Raw genomic sequence first — 17,992 nt, forward strand, 5'->3', positions numbered from 1 at the left:
AGGCAAAGTCCAGACCTCAAACTGACAGAAATGCTGCAGTTGGACCGTAAGAGAGCTGTACATAAATGAATGGCCACAAACCTCAATGAGCTGAAGCAACACTGTAAAGAAGTGTGAGCCAAAATTCCTCCACAATGATGTGAGAGGCTGATAAGGTCATACAGAAAAGGATCACTTCAACTTTTTGCTGCTAAAGGTGGTTCGAGAAGCTATTAAATCATGTGGTGTACTTTCACAGGACTCTAGAGAGTCTTGTTATGTTTTTCACATAACTATATAAACATTTGGGGTATTTCTGGTATAGGACGTATTATTTTCATGAAAAGAAAGATCTGATTTTTGTTTTCTAGCTTGTTATGCCCTGGAGAAGGTGAACTCAAATGTAAATTTTAAGCTGATTAGATTACATCACTAATGCATCACTAATGAACATTGGAGTCCGTCTTGGGGAACAATGTGATGCCAGCTGCTCTTCTCCAAAAGCAGATAAACATGTAGTTTCAGTCCTCTGTACAAACAGGGAATGCCACATAATAATAAAATCAAATGCTCCCATCAAGAAAATCTCTCACCTCTCGTGTGCAAGTTAAACTGCTAGCTAAATCGTGCTTAACGCTGACTCTTGTCATCATGCTTTGCAGTATTAGGAAAATAAATCAGCAAAGACATGCAGCTGAGTGAGTGAAAAGGCCTTGTTCTACCTCCAGCCAGGCACACAAACCATTTAAATCTCTTCCTCCCTCTGTGCTTTTATTTCCCAAATGTAATTACAAGCCTGGTGGTGGTGGCTACTGTGGCCTAGGCAGTCTGCAGAACACGGCATCAACACCAGCACTTTGCGGGATCAAAAGACGGGGCTATCCCTCCAAAGCACTTTCGCACCTCACTGCTCCATAGAAAGTGGCTCCTCCGAGCGACACCAGACTAACCCCATGCTTTCGGCACCACTGGGTGCTTTGCTTCAGCCGCAGGTGGACAGAACTGGTCTTCCTGATAAAGACTAAAAGGAGGATTTCAGCACTGGGCTGTATTACACATTCATAAAAAACATTACCCACATATGCACACAATTACACGTAGACTCAAAACCACGCATGTGCACACTACCTCCCACTGTGACAGAGATTTAAGACAATGACGATGGTAAGCTCCCTTAGTGCAACATGATGGAAACCAAATCCCAGAAACATTCCATTCTCCGTCCCATTTGGGATGTGTGCACCTCCTGGGGTGACGCTGTTCCTGTTTTAAATGTGTACGACTCCACGAGTGAAGGCAGAACAATCAAAACCAAATTGCCTAATTAGTTTTCTCGAGTTGGAAAATTCCCCAAGATGAGCATTACTGACGGCATTCATTTGCAGGTAATGCGGACAACTAAGAACAAGGCTGACTACAAAAAAACCCAAAAACAAAACAAAACACAATGGCAGATGAGAGATCAGCAGCATTCCAGGTTTAGCACTGGGATGTGGTGCAGAGGACACAGGAAGGGACATTCCAGAAATAATCGCCGCTTTTAAAGGCATGTTTTGTTGGCGACGCTGGGCTACCTGCCAGTGGTGCCTTCAGCTGTGAGCACGCGCCATGGGACTCTGATTGACAGAGAGGGTAAATAGTTGCTAGCGGGGGCCCTGATTGTATCTTTCGCCTGTGGCAGAACAGGAGCCAGAGTAGAAGGGTGATTGGCTTTTGTTACAGCCCTTCAGCCACGAATTAAGCTGGCATCTCAGCCAAGCCACCGCACACACACACACACACGTAACCCCCCCCCCCCCCCCTCTGTAAATAAATAAACAAAACAATAGAAAAAATCACATCTATTTCTTCTTCTTTAGCACAGGCATTCTTAGAAAAATAAAAGAAGTCACATCACATTTTGGTGAAAAACACACTGAAGGAATTTAAGGGAAAAACGGGTGCTCGGGGAATAAGGAGGCAGAGCTAGAAAGAGAGAGAGCAGAGAGGCGAATATGTTTACCAAACACTCTGCAGGGACTGGGTTGGAATTTGAAGGCCTGATTTTTTTTTCTGGAATGCCTCTTGTGTTCAGGTCACGCAATGTAAGAAGGGGGATTTGCCAACGTAGGAGGAAGACTCCACTAAACTCCCTAAGCACGAGTCGATTTCTACTTCCATCAGTCATGGGCAGGAATTATTTTGGGGGGGGGGGGGGGGGGGGGGGGGGGGGGGGGGGGGGGGGGGGGGGGGGGGGGGGGGAGAGACGACACACACACCAGTGTGGCTTCAAACAAAGTGGATTTTTGTCCACATTCGATTGCCCACTTCACACTGGAGTGACAGAGCAATCACGGGACACTTCTGCACTGCCATTTAGCAACAGGATGGAGGCTTCACAGCCATAACATATGCCTTACTGCTGCTTAAGAAAGGCAAGTCCCCTGCTTTAGAAGACGAGAAGAAGAGAGCCAGAAGGGGACGGAAATGAAAAAGGAGGGGTGGAAAGGAGGATGGAGTTAGAGCTACAGCTGAGCCAACACCAACAACTATTACATGACTCATCTCACATCTGCAGCAACAAATGGCCAAATGAAGGTGGACTGTACTCAGTCTTACACCAGCCTACTGAGCTATATATCCAATAGACACACAGGAGAATAAATAAGACTAGATTCTTTAAATGACACTTCCTGTGTGTTGTATTGCTGTGTAACCTTTGGATTTTCTTACTGTATAACATCTTGGCATAATGATACACCAGCCGGCACATACATTTTTTTTGTGTAGTGTTCACAGTTCTGACACTACATCAGCACACACAGTCTATATACAGTATATGGCATCCAATAAACAAGTGAAGTACACACTAGAGACAAGCCCATAGAAAGCTTATCATCTCTGGGAACATGGGATTCCTGCACAGTCCGGGTTACAACCATAAAGTGATTTCTCTTGTGCATCTCATCTGAGCTCCAGGCATACATGTGCAAACACGCAAACTGCACACACATACAAAGACAACACTGAAAAAGGTCCCTTTTGTCTGCTCAACACTGATGAAAAGCTACCCACTGCGAACTTCAATCACATTCGAAAATGAGTTGGAGACATGCTGTAACCCCGACAGCGTCATTAAGCCTGTCAGTCAGTCCCGCAGAGTGAGGGGAGGGTGGGGAAAACAGCCAACGGCCTTCTTCAGTGTGGTGTGTAGCCCTGAACGAGACCCGGAGGTACCAAGAGCCCCTCCTGTGCTGGATCTATGTCTGGCACTGGCATAATGAAGCTACATGATTATGGATTCTTCATCATATGTCCATAAACCCCAAATGCCAAACACCCAGACAAAGAAATCATGCATATTTTAATGGTGTTCATGGTAAATGATAACACACACTATCATGAGAAATGATAGCTAAACCCCATCAAATACATGTTCCCACGCATTAGAGCCCATGTGGTGCACACACACAAACACGCAGTCAGAGAAACACACACTGCATAGAGCAAGATAAGCCTCCGCGTGCTGTCAGAGGCTAGTGTGTGATTGGCCTCCGCGGAGCTACTGCTTCTCTCATCATTAACTCTTCAGAGGATCACGCAACTCTAATCACGCTAAGCCTCTCCGAATGGCGATGAAGTCAAAAACGTGCCCGTGCACATATTCACAAACACCCAGCTCACACATATGCATGCGGGCAAATGCTTTCACCGCAATCACAAAACATAGTGCACACAAACAGCTGTGTGCAGTCTGTAAAAGCAAGTCTGGTATCAAAAACAATATGAACCAATTATGGCCAATTTGCAGGAGAAATATCAAAAACTAAAATTCCCTTTTCCAGTCAAGGATGTAATTTCCTCCGAGTATGGGAACAATATGTGCACCTCACTGTTCAACGACCTGTTTTTGTTACTCTGTTTTTACATTTTGCATTTAATTAAATAGCTAAATTACTACTACTTTAAGTTGTGTTAGCTCATTAATAATGCAGGACGGTTAAACAGTACTTTATTTACTATGAAATCAAAACTTACTTCTCTGTCCACAGTAATTAATTAATCTCAGGATAAATGGTCCATCAGTGTACTTGTGTGCATCTGCATGTCTGATGAGAGCCAATCCAACCTGAGATGGACATACCTGGTCAGAAGCAAAAGCCAACTAACTCTACCGACAGCACCAGCAATAGCAACTTCGTTCTGAGTAAGGAAGCAATAAAATGAACCTCTGAGACTTCTACTGAATATGCTACACTTAAGGCTGCACATTCAAGAGATTTTTCTAAAACTGATGTGTAGCCAGCTAATTCCTGACTTGACTGTTATTTAGAGACCAAACCACGTGTGCTGCAAGGTCAAATATAAGCAGAACCCAGAGGGCTTCATCCCCTCCTAAGATGGAGTACTTTCATTTCACGCACTTGGGGCATCGTATTTTCTCTCCATTTTATTGCTCTCTCTGATGGCTTTCCACAAGACACAATCCACCTCCTCACACAGAAACCGGGGGCTCCTGTCCAAGAAAGCCTCTGGAGGTCTGGATACCGTGCCACAAGGACAAGAACGCTGACACTGCTGTAAGTCGGGACAAAAGCTAAAGATAAGAGTGGTGAGAGACAAAGCGACGAAGAGAACAAATCTCAGCGTATAGGAGTTGTGCGGAAGCTTGTGCCAAACCAAACTAAGGAGCTATAATCCCCCGTCTTTGGCGTGATGTCAGGGAGTCATGCAAAAAGACCATTTCCTCACTGTGCAAATATGCCGCCTCCTACATCCCTGTGTGTGCAGCAGCTATATATAATGTAAACATCAAATGCTTGTAGCTGCACTGACCTCTCTGACTCCCATGGGAGACCTCTTGTTCACGTGTAGCACAGAAACCATTTGGAAAATACACATGGACTTGTCCAAAACTCTGAATTTCACCTTATCTCTAAGGACAAACTCATCCTTTTTACAGATGGCTGAATAGCGACGTCCTATTTTTGGCTTTACTCTTTAAATACAGGAGAAAAGGAAAACACAGAGGGGAGGGAGCATTTCTTTCCAACGCAACCTGTTTCAGTGAAAGAAGAAAGGGAAACTTTTTACAGCCACAGGATTAAAACATGGATAATATTGTAAAGTTCCTCCTTGTGCTACCAAAACAGGACTGACCCATAACGGTGCAGACACGGGACCTCTTGCGGTATCCTATAGTGTCACCAGTGGATCCTTTGAGTTGTGGGGTGGGGCTTCAGAGGTTCTGGTGTGTTTCAGCACAGCCAGAGGTTGATGCTCATTCACATTGTTATCTTGGCAGTTTGGAGGCTGGGTCAGTGTGTCAGGGTCTTTGTGTTGTTCATCAAACCCCTCCAGAGCAGCTTGAGCATCATAGTCTCACTGGGAGAGGCCACTGCCTTCAGGAACTGCCATAGAGGAGTGGTGGTGGTGGGGGGGTTGGGGGTTGGGGGGGGGGGGGTGGTGTAGAGTGGTTAGGTGATTGATACATGTCAAAGTATTGTTCGGATGAGTTTCCAAGCAGAATATTGCCTTTTAACAAAATCCCCTGTTCAACTTACTTGTCAGTGGCCTTATAGATTATTAGAGTTTTATAACAGTAAAATGAAATATAGAAACTCGTGTATTTATTTCATGCCATGAGGGTTCTGTCAACTTTTTGGCTGATGACAGCAGGCACTTGGTTATATTTATAAATGGCCAATCGTTTTCACAGTCGTACTGACTAATCAAGGGCTAGTAATCGCTCCAGTGAGTTTAGCTGGGCCACTGCCCAGAAGAGATTGTTGGTCTACACCACTGACTGTGCCTAACCTCGAGCCTCTACCGCTAATCACCAATTAGCATGTATCCTTTTCTGCATATTGACGAAAGGCAAATGGTATCAGCTCAGAATGCCTGTTAAAGGGGCTGAAAACAAGCACCGCCAACAGAATCATATGCATCAAATGTCCGCTCCAGAGGACATCTTCTGAATGCAAACGTGCACAGATCTGTTGATCTGCCAGTGTGTAGGTAGAGGGTGGCTGTGGAGGGAGTTTCCTTGGATTTGTAGCTCTCCCTTGTCACAACAATGTCTTTTTACCCCAGGGCTGCTGACATGATTCATGAGCCAGACTTGATGTGGTGTTGGTGTGCAGGCCAGATAAAACTAATATAGGTTTCTGTGCTGGAGTGTGCTTTACAAGTTACTGTAGCTAAGCAGCCATTTCACACTGCTGAGCTAGAAATAGGTCTTACTGTAGCTAAATCAACCCAGCCCACCCATCACCAACCTTCAATGCAGACGGTATTACACAGCGCACACATAATTTACACACACATTCAATAAAGACACACACACACATATTCCTGCTCTGCTTCTCTCCTTTTTCCCCTTTCCTCACTCTCTGTGTTTCTTTATTCCTTTCATAGCTACTTTCAGTGGACCTCCAGCTGTCCTTTTGCCCCCACCCTTTTCCAAGTACCTCTCTTTCCTTTGCTCCTTCTCCTTCATTAAAATGGACTTCCTAAAGCCTCCATTCGTCTTGCTGACAGCTCCACTATCGATTGGGCTGGAGAAAGGGATGCAGTTCCAGAGCTTTAAATGGCTCTCTGGCCAGCCCGGATGAGGGCTGGGCTGGCTGGACTAGGGCCGGAGGGAAGGAGGAGGAGGGAGTGCCAGGTTTAAGTGGGAGGTCTGTCCAGAATCTAGACCGTGACACATTTCTGGTCACCAGTGAAGAACACTAAGATTGACCCGATGGCATTTATCCGAATTTACATGAGAATGACTCACCGAATGTGTAATAAGGATTACACCGATGTGACGAGATAATGAATTAATCCTTGACTAAAAGACAACACATTATCCAGTCTGCCTGGACCACTTGAAAGCACTCCAGAAAGCAAGCACTATAGTGGTAGTATTCAAAATATTGGTAAGGAGAGCTAGGAGTTTTTCTGTTGGGTACTCCGGCATCCAATTTATTTCAATCAAAGCCATGTAGATTAATGGTGCACTGGCTGGCACCTTTAATCAGGCTTCATCCCTTATTGTTACACATTTTCTAAGGGAAGATGAGTTGGCACCTTCCATCTTCATCCCTCTCGCCGTGCGACATCAAATCTCTCTGCACAGATTAATGAGCGGACATTTGATTTTCCCAATGATTAAAATTTCTACGGCGTACTCAGTGTCCTGAGGCGCAGCGGAAACTACAAGGAGCACGATGGATTGTCTCCGGAGTGTCTGACGATCGCTATCTGCGTATGTCAGTGATGATCATAAAGTGCATCACAACAGCATGTCAGGAAACACTGCTTATTTGTTATTTAATCACTCGCCACTGATTGGAGCAGCAAGGGATGAAAAGATAGATAAGGTTTGTTGTTTAAGACAAATTGCTCAACTTCCCAATTCTGCGAAGTTCAATCCACACAAGGAACTATAGAGTTTAAGTCTTGTTAGAGTAGCATTAGAGACAGGGATTGCGATGCTTCTGCATTGATTCTTTAACCAGTAAATCAAAGAGACCATGCAACATCCAGATTTGCTGTCAATTTAAAAAAGCCAAGCCCATGATAGCAAATAATCCTGCAACACTGCACTGTCTCTGCTCTTTCTAAAGGCAATGCTCACAGAGAATATAGCGATATGGTGTGTGATTCTATAAAAGCAGACATAGAGAAGGAAAGAAAATTACACGAAGATGGGGGGAATTGGAAGAGAAGAAACGAAAAGAAGTGGAGGTGATGTGGAAGGGTAGAGGAAAGGAGAAATAGAGCACGGGGCGCAGAGGAAGGAAAGAGGGAGGAGGCAGCAGGGAGCACTAGTCGATATAACGGCAGTCATTCATCTCTCTGACAGCCTTCCAAATGCTCCACTGGGGGAGACACAACACTGCGTCACCTCGAATGCAGCAAATGCACAGTGCAAATACACACGCCTGCATACGTGTGCATACATACACATGGTGATTATGCCTGGACTCTGGTGTGCATGAAAGCCCATGTTCTGGGTCAGTAGTGTGTTAGGGGACAAATCAGTACACACACCATAACACTGGAACAGTATAAAGGTGGAAACCATCATTCCCCCCCCCCCCCCCCCCCCCCCCCCCCCCCCGATCTTATATTGTGCTTCATGTTTGTTTGCACACTGAATAGCTCCAAGACTAACGTGCACATGAACAGGACATGACACACTTACATCACACTAGAATATGGGAGCACAGATGTGTGCTCCAAATAAAGCACACACACGCAATCCTTGTTCCTCGGCTCTGGTCACGGCCCATTGGCTGATGCCTGCCGTCCATCTCTCATGATACATTGCTAAGCGAGCGGCTGCAGAGCAGTTCTAAACCAGTGGGCCGAGGAGAGCCTGTGTGTCATTAAGGCAAAGCGGGCTGGACATGCTGCACTACAGCCAGCTCTGTGCCTCAGCACAGCACAGCAGGAGGCGAGGAAGCAAATACTTCTGTGCTAGGTAGTATTGCTCATAGTGGTTTTAATATCAACAGTTGAGTGCCCTCACAAAGCTACCTTTACCTGTGAAGCGTGCACTGTAAGAAACAGGTGTGCTGTCTTTTATTTAGTTAGACAGCAATCTCTTTCGGCCCCCACCCAGCATTTCTGCTAAATTAACCCCTCTAATCATCCCCAAATCCTTTTTAATCAACAAAGCAGTGAAGGTTACAGAAAAAAGACAAGGGTGCCAAGCTGCCCCCCTCCCCTTCCATCCTCTATTAGCGTGGGCCCCAAGACGAGTGGTGGAGGCACACGTCCATACACTAATGACTCCTTAATGATCCCCTCCTCTGCTGGAGTGCTGACAAACACTGACAAACCCAGACCCTGACAAGAGGAACACCCACACTTAGTCCTCTGTCTCACCCCTTATTTAGAGGCTCATCTCTCAGCCCTCAGCCTCATTATACCAGCTAGGGTCCAGCAGGATCCATACAGCCCCAAACAAGCAGCAAGATAAACACCCATGACGAAACAGTCACTTTCAGCGTGAGGGGCAAATTCCTTGCAGCAGATGGCGTGAAAGGGAAGGAGAGCTTAGATGAACAAAGCCAGAATTAAAAGGAGAATGGTGGTGGAAGATGAAGTAGTAGTGCGGGGGCCTATGGAAAAACATTGTTTGTATCCTTCTCTGATTGTGATTTCCATTTCAGTTTGGGGTTGGGGGAGTCAGCAGTGGAGACTCTTTTTAACATCACACAAAACATAATTATCGAGTGCACCACTGCCAGCCCGCCTCAGTTTCTCCTAAATACTCACAGCCCAAATTAGGGGTTACCTCCTTCTAGTTAAACCTACTATTTAAGATGAACACGTCACAGACAAACAGAAGAGGCGGCAAACAGGAGTATTGAGAGGAAAGACCTAGTTTAACAGCTTTGTTTCACAATGACAGAGAGAGCCTTTGTTAAATATGGTTACTGGCAGGCCTTGGAAAAAGCCAGGTGTGGAAACTGGGACAAAACAAAAGTTGGAAACGACACAGACACAGCTACAAAGACTAGCAAGTTAGCTTATGTTTTATCTGCTCTGCATACATCTGACAGCTTAAATTCTGCTTAAGGTTATTTTCAAAAAGCAGTGAGCTAAAGAAAAACACTAACTTCACGCTACCCAATGACCTCACTGGTTTGGACTGCAGCTCCTGTTCCCATTCGTGGATGACAGAGCATTTATTCTTTGAGCCTTTACCCCGCCTCTGCTGTCTTTTCTGTTTTGTTTGCTCTTTTCCAGTTCTTCATCATTTCAGATTCATAACGATGAGCTATTATTGCCACACTGGTCAGCCGAAAGCAGGGATCCAACAGGATGCCTGAGTTTTCTGCTACACTGTGCCATAAAGAGCCACAACAGAGATTTTCCACTGTTATTAGAAGATGAAAAGACATCCTAGGCCTGGCGTCTTTACTGACATTACAGAATCCAGGTACTGTACTGCCTCTTGAGTTATAGACAAGCCTCATATGGGATCCCTGTTTTCTGTCTATCTCTGCTCCTTCATCACAGACAGGAAACTGTGCACCATGTTGCAGAGAACAGTAGCTACTGTGGCACAGCTTTGATTTATGTCTACTACTGTCAGTTGTGTTATTAGTACCACTATTAGCACACATACGCGACGAGGTATATGTTACCTTGTCACAAACGTTAAGCCATATAACCTCTTTACGTGATTACGAGTTTACCCATGTTCATAACAACATATTGAATTTTTGGTAGCTATAACTTCTGTTATATAGAACCATGGTAACAATGCTATTGCAGCATTCTCCAAAAAAAAGATATTTTATTTCAAGGCAAAAATAAAAGTGAACAAGTATAACTGTAATGAAAATGATGAGTTATTAATCCCTCATTGTACAAAGAATCAATAAGGCTAAGAATAGTAACCATTAAAGTCCAATTTTAGGTCCCCTTCCCTTCAGCAATTTTCTTGAAACCTGTACCATATCTGGCTACACTTGATTTTTTGAGTTGTTTGACTTCTCCAAATGATATCACCACATGCTCAGATGTCAGTAATTAACTTAATGAGTGCAATCTTACTATAATCTGTATCCATAACGACTTAAGAATGCAATGTTTTGGATATAACCCTTGTACTCTGATTAGCTTGGGCGAGCATCCCACTATGGGAACCTTTCTGTGAGCCCTAATTAGCAGCTCAAATACACCAGCCATGACTGACTGGCACTTGTGACACCAATGCAGGAAGAGTTGGGATTCCCCTACTATATATTAAGCTGACTAACAGTCAGTTCCTTGTTTCTATAGCAAAGACACTGGCTATTAGATATTCACTACCTAACTATCCATAAGTTTTATTTATATAGCATTCATTTGAAATCTTTCTATGGGGAAAATACTGATTCCTGGATTATCTCCAGTTACACTTGATAGAGGAGGGTCCTCATCCTAAAAAGAGCCTGCATTAAGGCTTGGGTGCACTGGGGTCAGTGACCTAATCCTTAAGTGGACATCTTACTTAAAACACTAGAGGACAGGCCCAGCATGCAGCTATGCATGTTGTTTGAGAGAAACTCCCTTTAAGTGTGTGGACAAGGTTGCCAGGTCCCTGGTGGAATGTTCACACAGGCCATCGGGAGACTAAAGACTTCCTCTACAATACACTATTTTTTATTTAGTAGAAATAATTCTGTATAGACACAAGTTATCCCATGTGTGGTTTTGACAAAAGAAACAAAACAAAATCCACAGTGCACAGACTGGACACTGACGACTATGTGAACAACAGGGCTCCATGAAGGAGAAAGAGGAAAGGGCAGCGAGCTGCATGTGTAAACACAAGCTTATGCTTTCTGTGAAAAATGCAGGATTAGGCTGCATGCTGACCTTGATTTTCCTGAGGGTAACTGCATGTATGTTTGATACACAGAAAGTACATGAATCTCCGCTATGTGCTGAGCTGAGGAGAAAGCAAGCAATATGACCACCGTCAAGGTTGTTTTTAACTCCAAGTCAGAGCATTTAGAGCAGCGGTCCCCAACCCTGGGCCACGGACTGGTACCGGTCCGTGAGTCGTTTGGTACCTGGCCGCGAGAGTTGAGGCTCGGGTGTGAAATTTATGGTTTTCAGGGTTTTTATCAGTTTTTATCATTATTTTCTTTAATAATTTTTATCGCAAACTCGGTTTCCCTGGGTCTATTCCCGTGTGTTATGAATAAATCTTTTTTTTTTTGGTACTGGTTTCATTTTGCTGTGTTTATTCGCGACACCTTAAAGTCTGTAAAAATATTGTCGGACATAACCCGGCAAAAAAGGTTGGGGACCGCTGATTTAGAGAATGGCTTAAATGTGACAATTTACATCTTTTAATGTTGGCCATCCAAAAGGGTGCTGGCCCATTATTGTTCCTTCAAAACCCATATGGTGGGCTATCTGCCAATATCTGCCAAATAAATCCCAATACGTGTGTTGCCTTAGCCTTATCAAAAAAGGTCCTGCAAAAATGACAGCAAACGTCCCACAGAGCACTGAAAAGGACAGGTTTTGATTCTTAGCACCAGCCCAAAAACACATACCAATTACTTTTATAAAACATCCTAGTTAATGACGTTCTGTTATTGATACTTAGAGGTAGAGTAAGTAGTTGTTACAGGGTACTTAACAGGAAAATATAATATTCTATTCATAAATAAGCATTGAAAAGTGTGTAATTATATCTGCCAACAAATTGATGCTTTCTCAAAAATTCTGAACTAATACATTAAAAATCAGAGCAGTGGTGGAACTGCAGTGTGATGGAAATTGCTGTTTTACCTAATCGGGTTTTATGTATGTAGCTAGAGACCAGCCATACAGAGAGAACACCTTATGAGTTACTTTGAATTTAAAAATCACAAAAAGCGCTGTCAGACATTTGTACTTGTATATTTTCATGATCGTTTCTCATGATGTCGTTCTCTTGCACTTCTTCATCTGCCTCCTCCACCACTGCTCTCTCTCATCCCTAATTACCACCTCATCTTCACCTCAGCCTCATCTCCTGAATTGAAGTTTATTTATTTCCAATATTGCCGCAATTACTTATTGTCAGCAGACTAGACCGGTGACCCTCCCATCTCCAAACAGCTGACAACTCCCTGGCTAAACAACAACAATAACTGGTTATAAGCAAACACCATACCAGCTAACATCAGGTCTGAGTGTCCTAAAAATCACACTCTGATAAACAGTTTGATTACATTTTCACATCGTATGAGAGTTTATACACTAAACTCGTGATTTAGTCATAATTAACTAATGGCTTATGGACACTATCAGGCCTCGCTAGATGGCTTATGCAGCTTGTGAAAGTCACTCTTTCCCAGGCCAGCAGCATTGATACCTGCTGAAAGGCTTCGCTAATACCTTTAGCACAGATGCTGATGGTTTCCGTGATGAAGAAGAGGTTTCTGAGTAGAGTTGTGTTATTCTAATATATAGGAGGAGTCATTCCTGACATAGCTATCACTAATGCCAGCTAATCAGGGCCGGTATAATCGGATTTGTGCTTCTGATGTCACCCAGGATCAGTTCCCATAGTGAGACAGAAAACAAATACTATGGAAAAGAAAAACCTCCAGGAGCTGCAATGACCTGAATTTGATTTTGAATCTAAGAGTGCTATCGAATGTAGGAAAAAGAGGATATAAACACATGTATGTCCATATTAGATCCAAGCATTTTAGCTTCATGATTAAAACCTTACCTTAACGCAATCAAAACCCACATCCAACATTAACTCAGTTCCATTGTCCGCAACATTTTTTTCCCTAAATGAACCATTTCACCAGATGATTTCATTATTGTCTCCAGGAAATTTACTAAACAATTCAAGTTGTTACAAATCACAAATGGCACAAATTCCCAATGTTCCCTGAGAATCATCTCCTGCTTCAGTGCCTTCATAACACCCTTAGACTGCAGGCCAGACACTGGAAATCCAGGCAGCAACAACATCCTTCCTCGGGCCTCTAGGAAGTGACCTCAGCTTCAGAAAGGCCAGATAAAAAAATCCACATCAGGAACAAAAACACCAGGCTGACCGTAATGAGCTCTCCACTCGGCTCCAGTGTGTTCTGAGGGAGACCAGGTGGTGTGACACACATATGACTCTGATTAAGGGGCCTTTAGATGAACAAGAGGACAAGGGGGGCAAGTAGGGCGGGCTGTGCAGGGGGCAATCGAGACCTTGCGCATATGAGGCAACGATTAATGCTGTTCAATGACCTCCGATAGACCCAAAGATGTTCCTGCAGACATGAGTGGTCAGTTTCCCACTTGTGTTTCACATATAGAAGCACTGTTTCTGCACTGTTTTCTTTTAAGACGCGACAGTGAAGCGACAGCACAGGCCTTAGTGGCAGATAGTCTGATATACTTCTCTGCAGTCTTTAGATGTCACTACAAACTCTGGCCAGAAGAACTATCTCATGTCTGTATCTCATATAATCAAAACATTTCTTTATAGCAGAACAGTCAAATAGCTGAGAGCAGTCAGCGCCTTACATGTGTTGCCTGTATCCCTCACTAACATCAAATAACAGAGAGGTTTCACTCTGGCGTCTGTAGGCTTATAATCTGACTTGTGCTCTGCACATGTCCTCAGAATGTGAGAGTGAAAGATGTCAAGGGCACCTCTGGCCTCTTTTTCAACAGTTAGTTTCATCCTGGCGCATTGTGCCACGTCTGGCTGGACCGTTTAAATGTCTCCCGATATCAGGCAGCATAAACAAGCAGGCCTGCCTGTTGGGAAGGATAAGGAATGAAGGGGAAACAGAGGCCATTCTTCTGCATGTGCGACAGGAATTGTGTTGGAACAAGCACCTGTCAACCCCCACCAATGACCGCAGAGCGAGGGAGAGAGAAGCAGATGACAGAGCAAGGAGAGAAAGAGGGCACCGATTGAAAGAAAAGTGGATCAGTCTGTCCAACTTTTTTCTCCCTCTCCTTCATGTTCTTCTCTCCTTCCAACTCCTCCTTTCTCTCGCTGCCTCAAACAACTTAATCTCTCTAAATTACATTCCAAAGCAAGCATATGCTCCAAAGTCCCAGACTTACTGCTTCACAAACCAGATACACATCTACATAATATCTGCATAAATACTTTGCATTGATAATAAGGAGAAACAGCTGCCAAGGCTATCCTACTGCCCTTTATTACAACTTCCTCATTCTTCGTCCTCCGCCATCACCTTCACTTGTTCTCTGCATTAACTTGACGCCAGTTTTTTTTTTTTTAAATAGACAAAGCGGAGCAGCATCTCTGTGACCTTCAGCCTCCACCTTCAAGTACCCTCTAAAAGACAGAGCTGAAGAATGCTAGGCACAGCACAATTCCACACCTACAACATGATAAGAGACTCGGGGAAAGAGAAAAAAGGGAAAGAATGGTAGTAACATCAATTTATCGCCCTCTGAGATGACAGCTATTCCGCTCTATCCGTTTCAAGACTGCTGCAATTTGTGCGTTTCTTACCTCTCTGTCCTTTAACTTCATGGCCAGAACCAGCTGGTTGCGATGGTTGGTCAGCGCTTCACGGTAGTTCCCCTTGGAGAAGAATGCCGAGCCCAGATTCCCGTGAGCACGGCATTCCCCTGTTTGGTCACCTGAAGAGGGAAAACCACAAGGGATGAGAATGAAATTTCAAGAGTTAACAAATAAAATTTACAGTAAAGCTCGGAGGATTGCAAACCAGTCTGTGATTATTTCACATCATTCCACTGTCACTGTCAAACAGGGACGTGATGAACCACATCTATGCCACTGACATGCCATCGCACCCTTAAAAGGGAAAGTGCCGTTATAACCCGTTATAAGTTCGCCACAGTAGAGTGCCTTTTCTGACAGCTGGTAGTGTTGATCTCAATGCTCCAGAGGGTGAAAGGGGAAAGCCTTATTATTTCTTCCTGACAGAGAGGCCCCACAGACAGGGCCAAAGTAAAGCACAAGTCTCTGTGCTCCACCTGAGAACCACAGCTCCTTATCTGCAGCTGTGCTGCCCAGTCATGTGTCAAACTGTGTGGGGGTAAAAAGAGTGGAGCCAGTCTGTGCTACTCCCTGTTTTCATTTTTTCTATCTTCCCTTCAGAAGTTTTTTCCCTTTCCTTTCCTGTCTTTCTCCCCTTTTCATATATTAATCCCAAACAGGCATATCCATACTTACTGCAGGCATTATTTATTTTTGAGCAAACAAAATAGAAAATTCCCAGCAGCGACTGGAATTTGACCATTTTAGTGGAATATATTCAGATGGAAAGATACACAAAAGAGACAAAAAAGAAATAAACTTCACTGGAAGGTCACACTAACAACTTTTATACTGGAATTCATCACGATACACAAGAATTAGTCTAAAGTATTTGCTACATTGAACATGTACAGACTGCTTTACCGGGCAAAACAAGCTCTTCAGTTTTTTTTGTTCTGAACCTCAAATTTTTGAACTGTGTTTGTGTGACATGGGTAAGTTAAATGGACTGGTACTTATACAGCGCCTTCCTTCTCAGCTGAGTACTTAAAGTGCTTTCTACTGCAAGTCTTATTCACCCAATCACACACACATTCATACGACGCTTTTATCTTTGCCTGAGCACTTTCTAACATTCGCTCGCACGCACGCGCACACACACACACGCTCCGATGGATGCATCAAGAGCAACTCAGGTATGAAAGTAAGCAGAGACGCAGCACATGAGTTATGTAAGGCTGGAGTTGAGGACAAGAATGCGTTTTGATTAGGGCTAACATTAGCATGCTGTAATGCTTACAGTGATAATCTATGTGGCTAAACATGCTGACAAGGTGATCGCTAACAGCCAAAGCTTAATGCTCAAACACTGTTCAGACTGTCCTCGTGCTTACATCTACTTTAAGCACAAAATATACTGCAGCTAATGGGATCATTTTATTTGGTCACAAACTAAAGAAACAAACAAATTAGAACAAATTTTTCGTAATTTCACAATGGCACAAATAACAAAGTTAGAGGATTACATAAAACCACAGTGTTCGTTCTCTGCGATGTCTGATTAATAACCACCCAACAGCTGCTGACTGACTGACAGACACTGTCATCACCAGCTGAAAATACTGTGTGATGACTGATCACAAAGATTTCACTCATTTATTAGCTCTTTACATACTTTAACAAGAAAAAATGACAAAGGGCTTATGAGGATCTGAGCATTTTCTCTCTATTATTTATAGTTCAAGATTGTTTCATTTTAAACAGTAGGACACAATAATGAAATGCCACACTCTGGGAACTTTTGTGTCTAAGCAATCTATATTACCCTATATTATCTGCATCCACTCCCCCCGCCCTATTCAGGGGTCTTACCTAAGGTTTTGGCCACTTCCAAGTCCTGCTGCATGTAGCTCGTGCTCTTCTCTGTGTTGCCCAGGGACCAGTGAGCGCTGCTGAGGGCAGAGAAGACGGAGCCGCGTAGCTTGAGGCTGCATGTGCCGATCTTCAGTGCAGCTTCTAGCACCACAACGGAGGCCGTGTGGTGGCCTGCTGTCAGCAGCTCCTGGCCTATCACAGAAACCACCACAAATGGACTTTTGTCCAGCTTCATCTTTTGCAGCTGCTGATAGGTGGGCTCGAGAGACTCTGTGCAGGAGAGACACAAGCCAGACAAAGATTAGAAACAGACTACAGATTATGCCAGTGGAGAACCTTGTTCTGACACCCTGATGGACACCGATATCTGACACTGACTGCAATAACTGTTACGTGTTTAACGTCTCCGACAAAGGTGACTGTTGTCTGAATTTAGATTCTACTTTTCCTCCAGTAACAGTTGTGTTTTGTCTGCCTCAGTAAGCATAGCTTGCAGCCTGACTGACTGCTTTCACTGACAATTTAACAATAACTCAATATACGAGCCATTTTTCTGTTCTTCCACTCTGACTGGAGTGATCAGAGGCAATTTCCAACAGTGCTGTGTAGAAATAGCAACAGTTTAGACCACTGGGGGCAACTGTCTTTACAAACCACAGAGCAAAACCAAATTTGTGCCTTTTCCTTCAGCTAGTACGGATATTTGAGGGAATTTAAGGGAATGGTGCGCGATGAGTAGGTTTTGAGACAGTGATGGGGAAACAACTGCAGCTGAAACACAGCAACAGCATCGGTGGAGAAATGCAGAGTAAAGGAGATGCAGAAAGGTGACCTCCGAAGAGGCTGAAAATACACACAATGACATAAATCAATGGTGGGCCACGTGGGATTCGGGATTCAAAGACCCCTCCAGACTTGCAAAGTCCTTCGGCAGATACGAGCATCAAACCACATGAAGGGTGAGTAAGGGAGGCTTACCCAGTTATCTATTTTTTCTGCCATCTACTGATGCATTAGCGTTCTTCTGTGTTTAAGTACACATTTGAATTCATCAGAGTAAATTCACACGGCCCTGTATTTGCAAATGTCCCGAGGAGAATTGCTACTAATCAGGGCAAAGCGCTTCACAGATGTCCGTGCCTGTACAAACAGGTACGCGTGACCAGATGTGTA

General features: G+C 43.9%; 1 protein-coding gene across 4 annotated transcripts in view; it reads right to left on the reverse strand.

Annotated features, from left to right (window-relative positions):
* The window catches only part of LOC146507054 (tetratricopeptide repeat protein 28-like), a 189,000-nt gene that overhangs the window by 53,715 nt on the left and 117,293 nt on the right, over window positions 1-17,992 (reverse strand). For all 4 annotated transcript variants that reach the window (XM_085179393.1, XM_085179392.1, XM_085179394.1 and 1 more), the window contains 2 exons: window positions 16,817-17,089; window positions 14,954-15,084 (listed from right to left, as the gene is read on the reverse strand). In XM_085179393.1, the coding sequence (XP_085035519.1) occupies window positions 14,954-15,084; window positions 16,817-17,089 (404 nt within the window). The remainder of the gene's footprint in view (window positions 1-14,953; window positions 15,085-16,816; window positions 17,090-17,992) is intronic.

This window comes from Neolamprologus multifasciatus, chromosome 12, assembly GCF_963576455.1.
Source record: "Neolamprologus multifasciatus chromosome 12, fNeoMul1.2, whole genome shotgun sequence".
In the NCBI taxonomy this organism is placed as follows: domain Eukaryota; kingdom Metazoa; phylum Chordata; class Actinopteri; order Cichliformes; family Cichlidae; genus Neolamprologus; species Neolamprologus multifasciatus.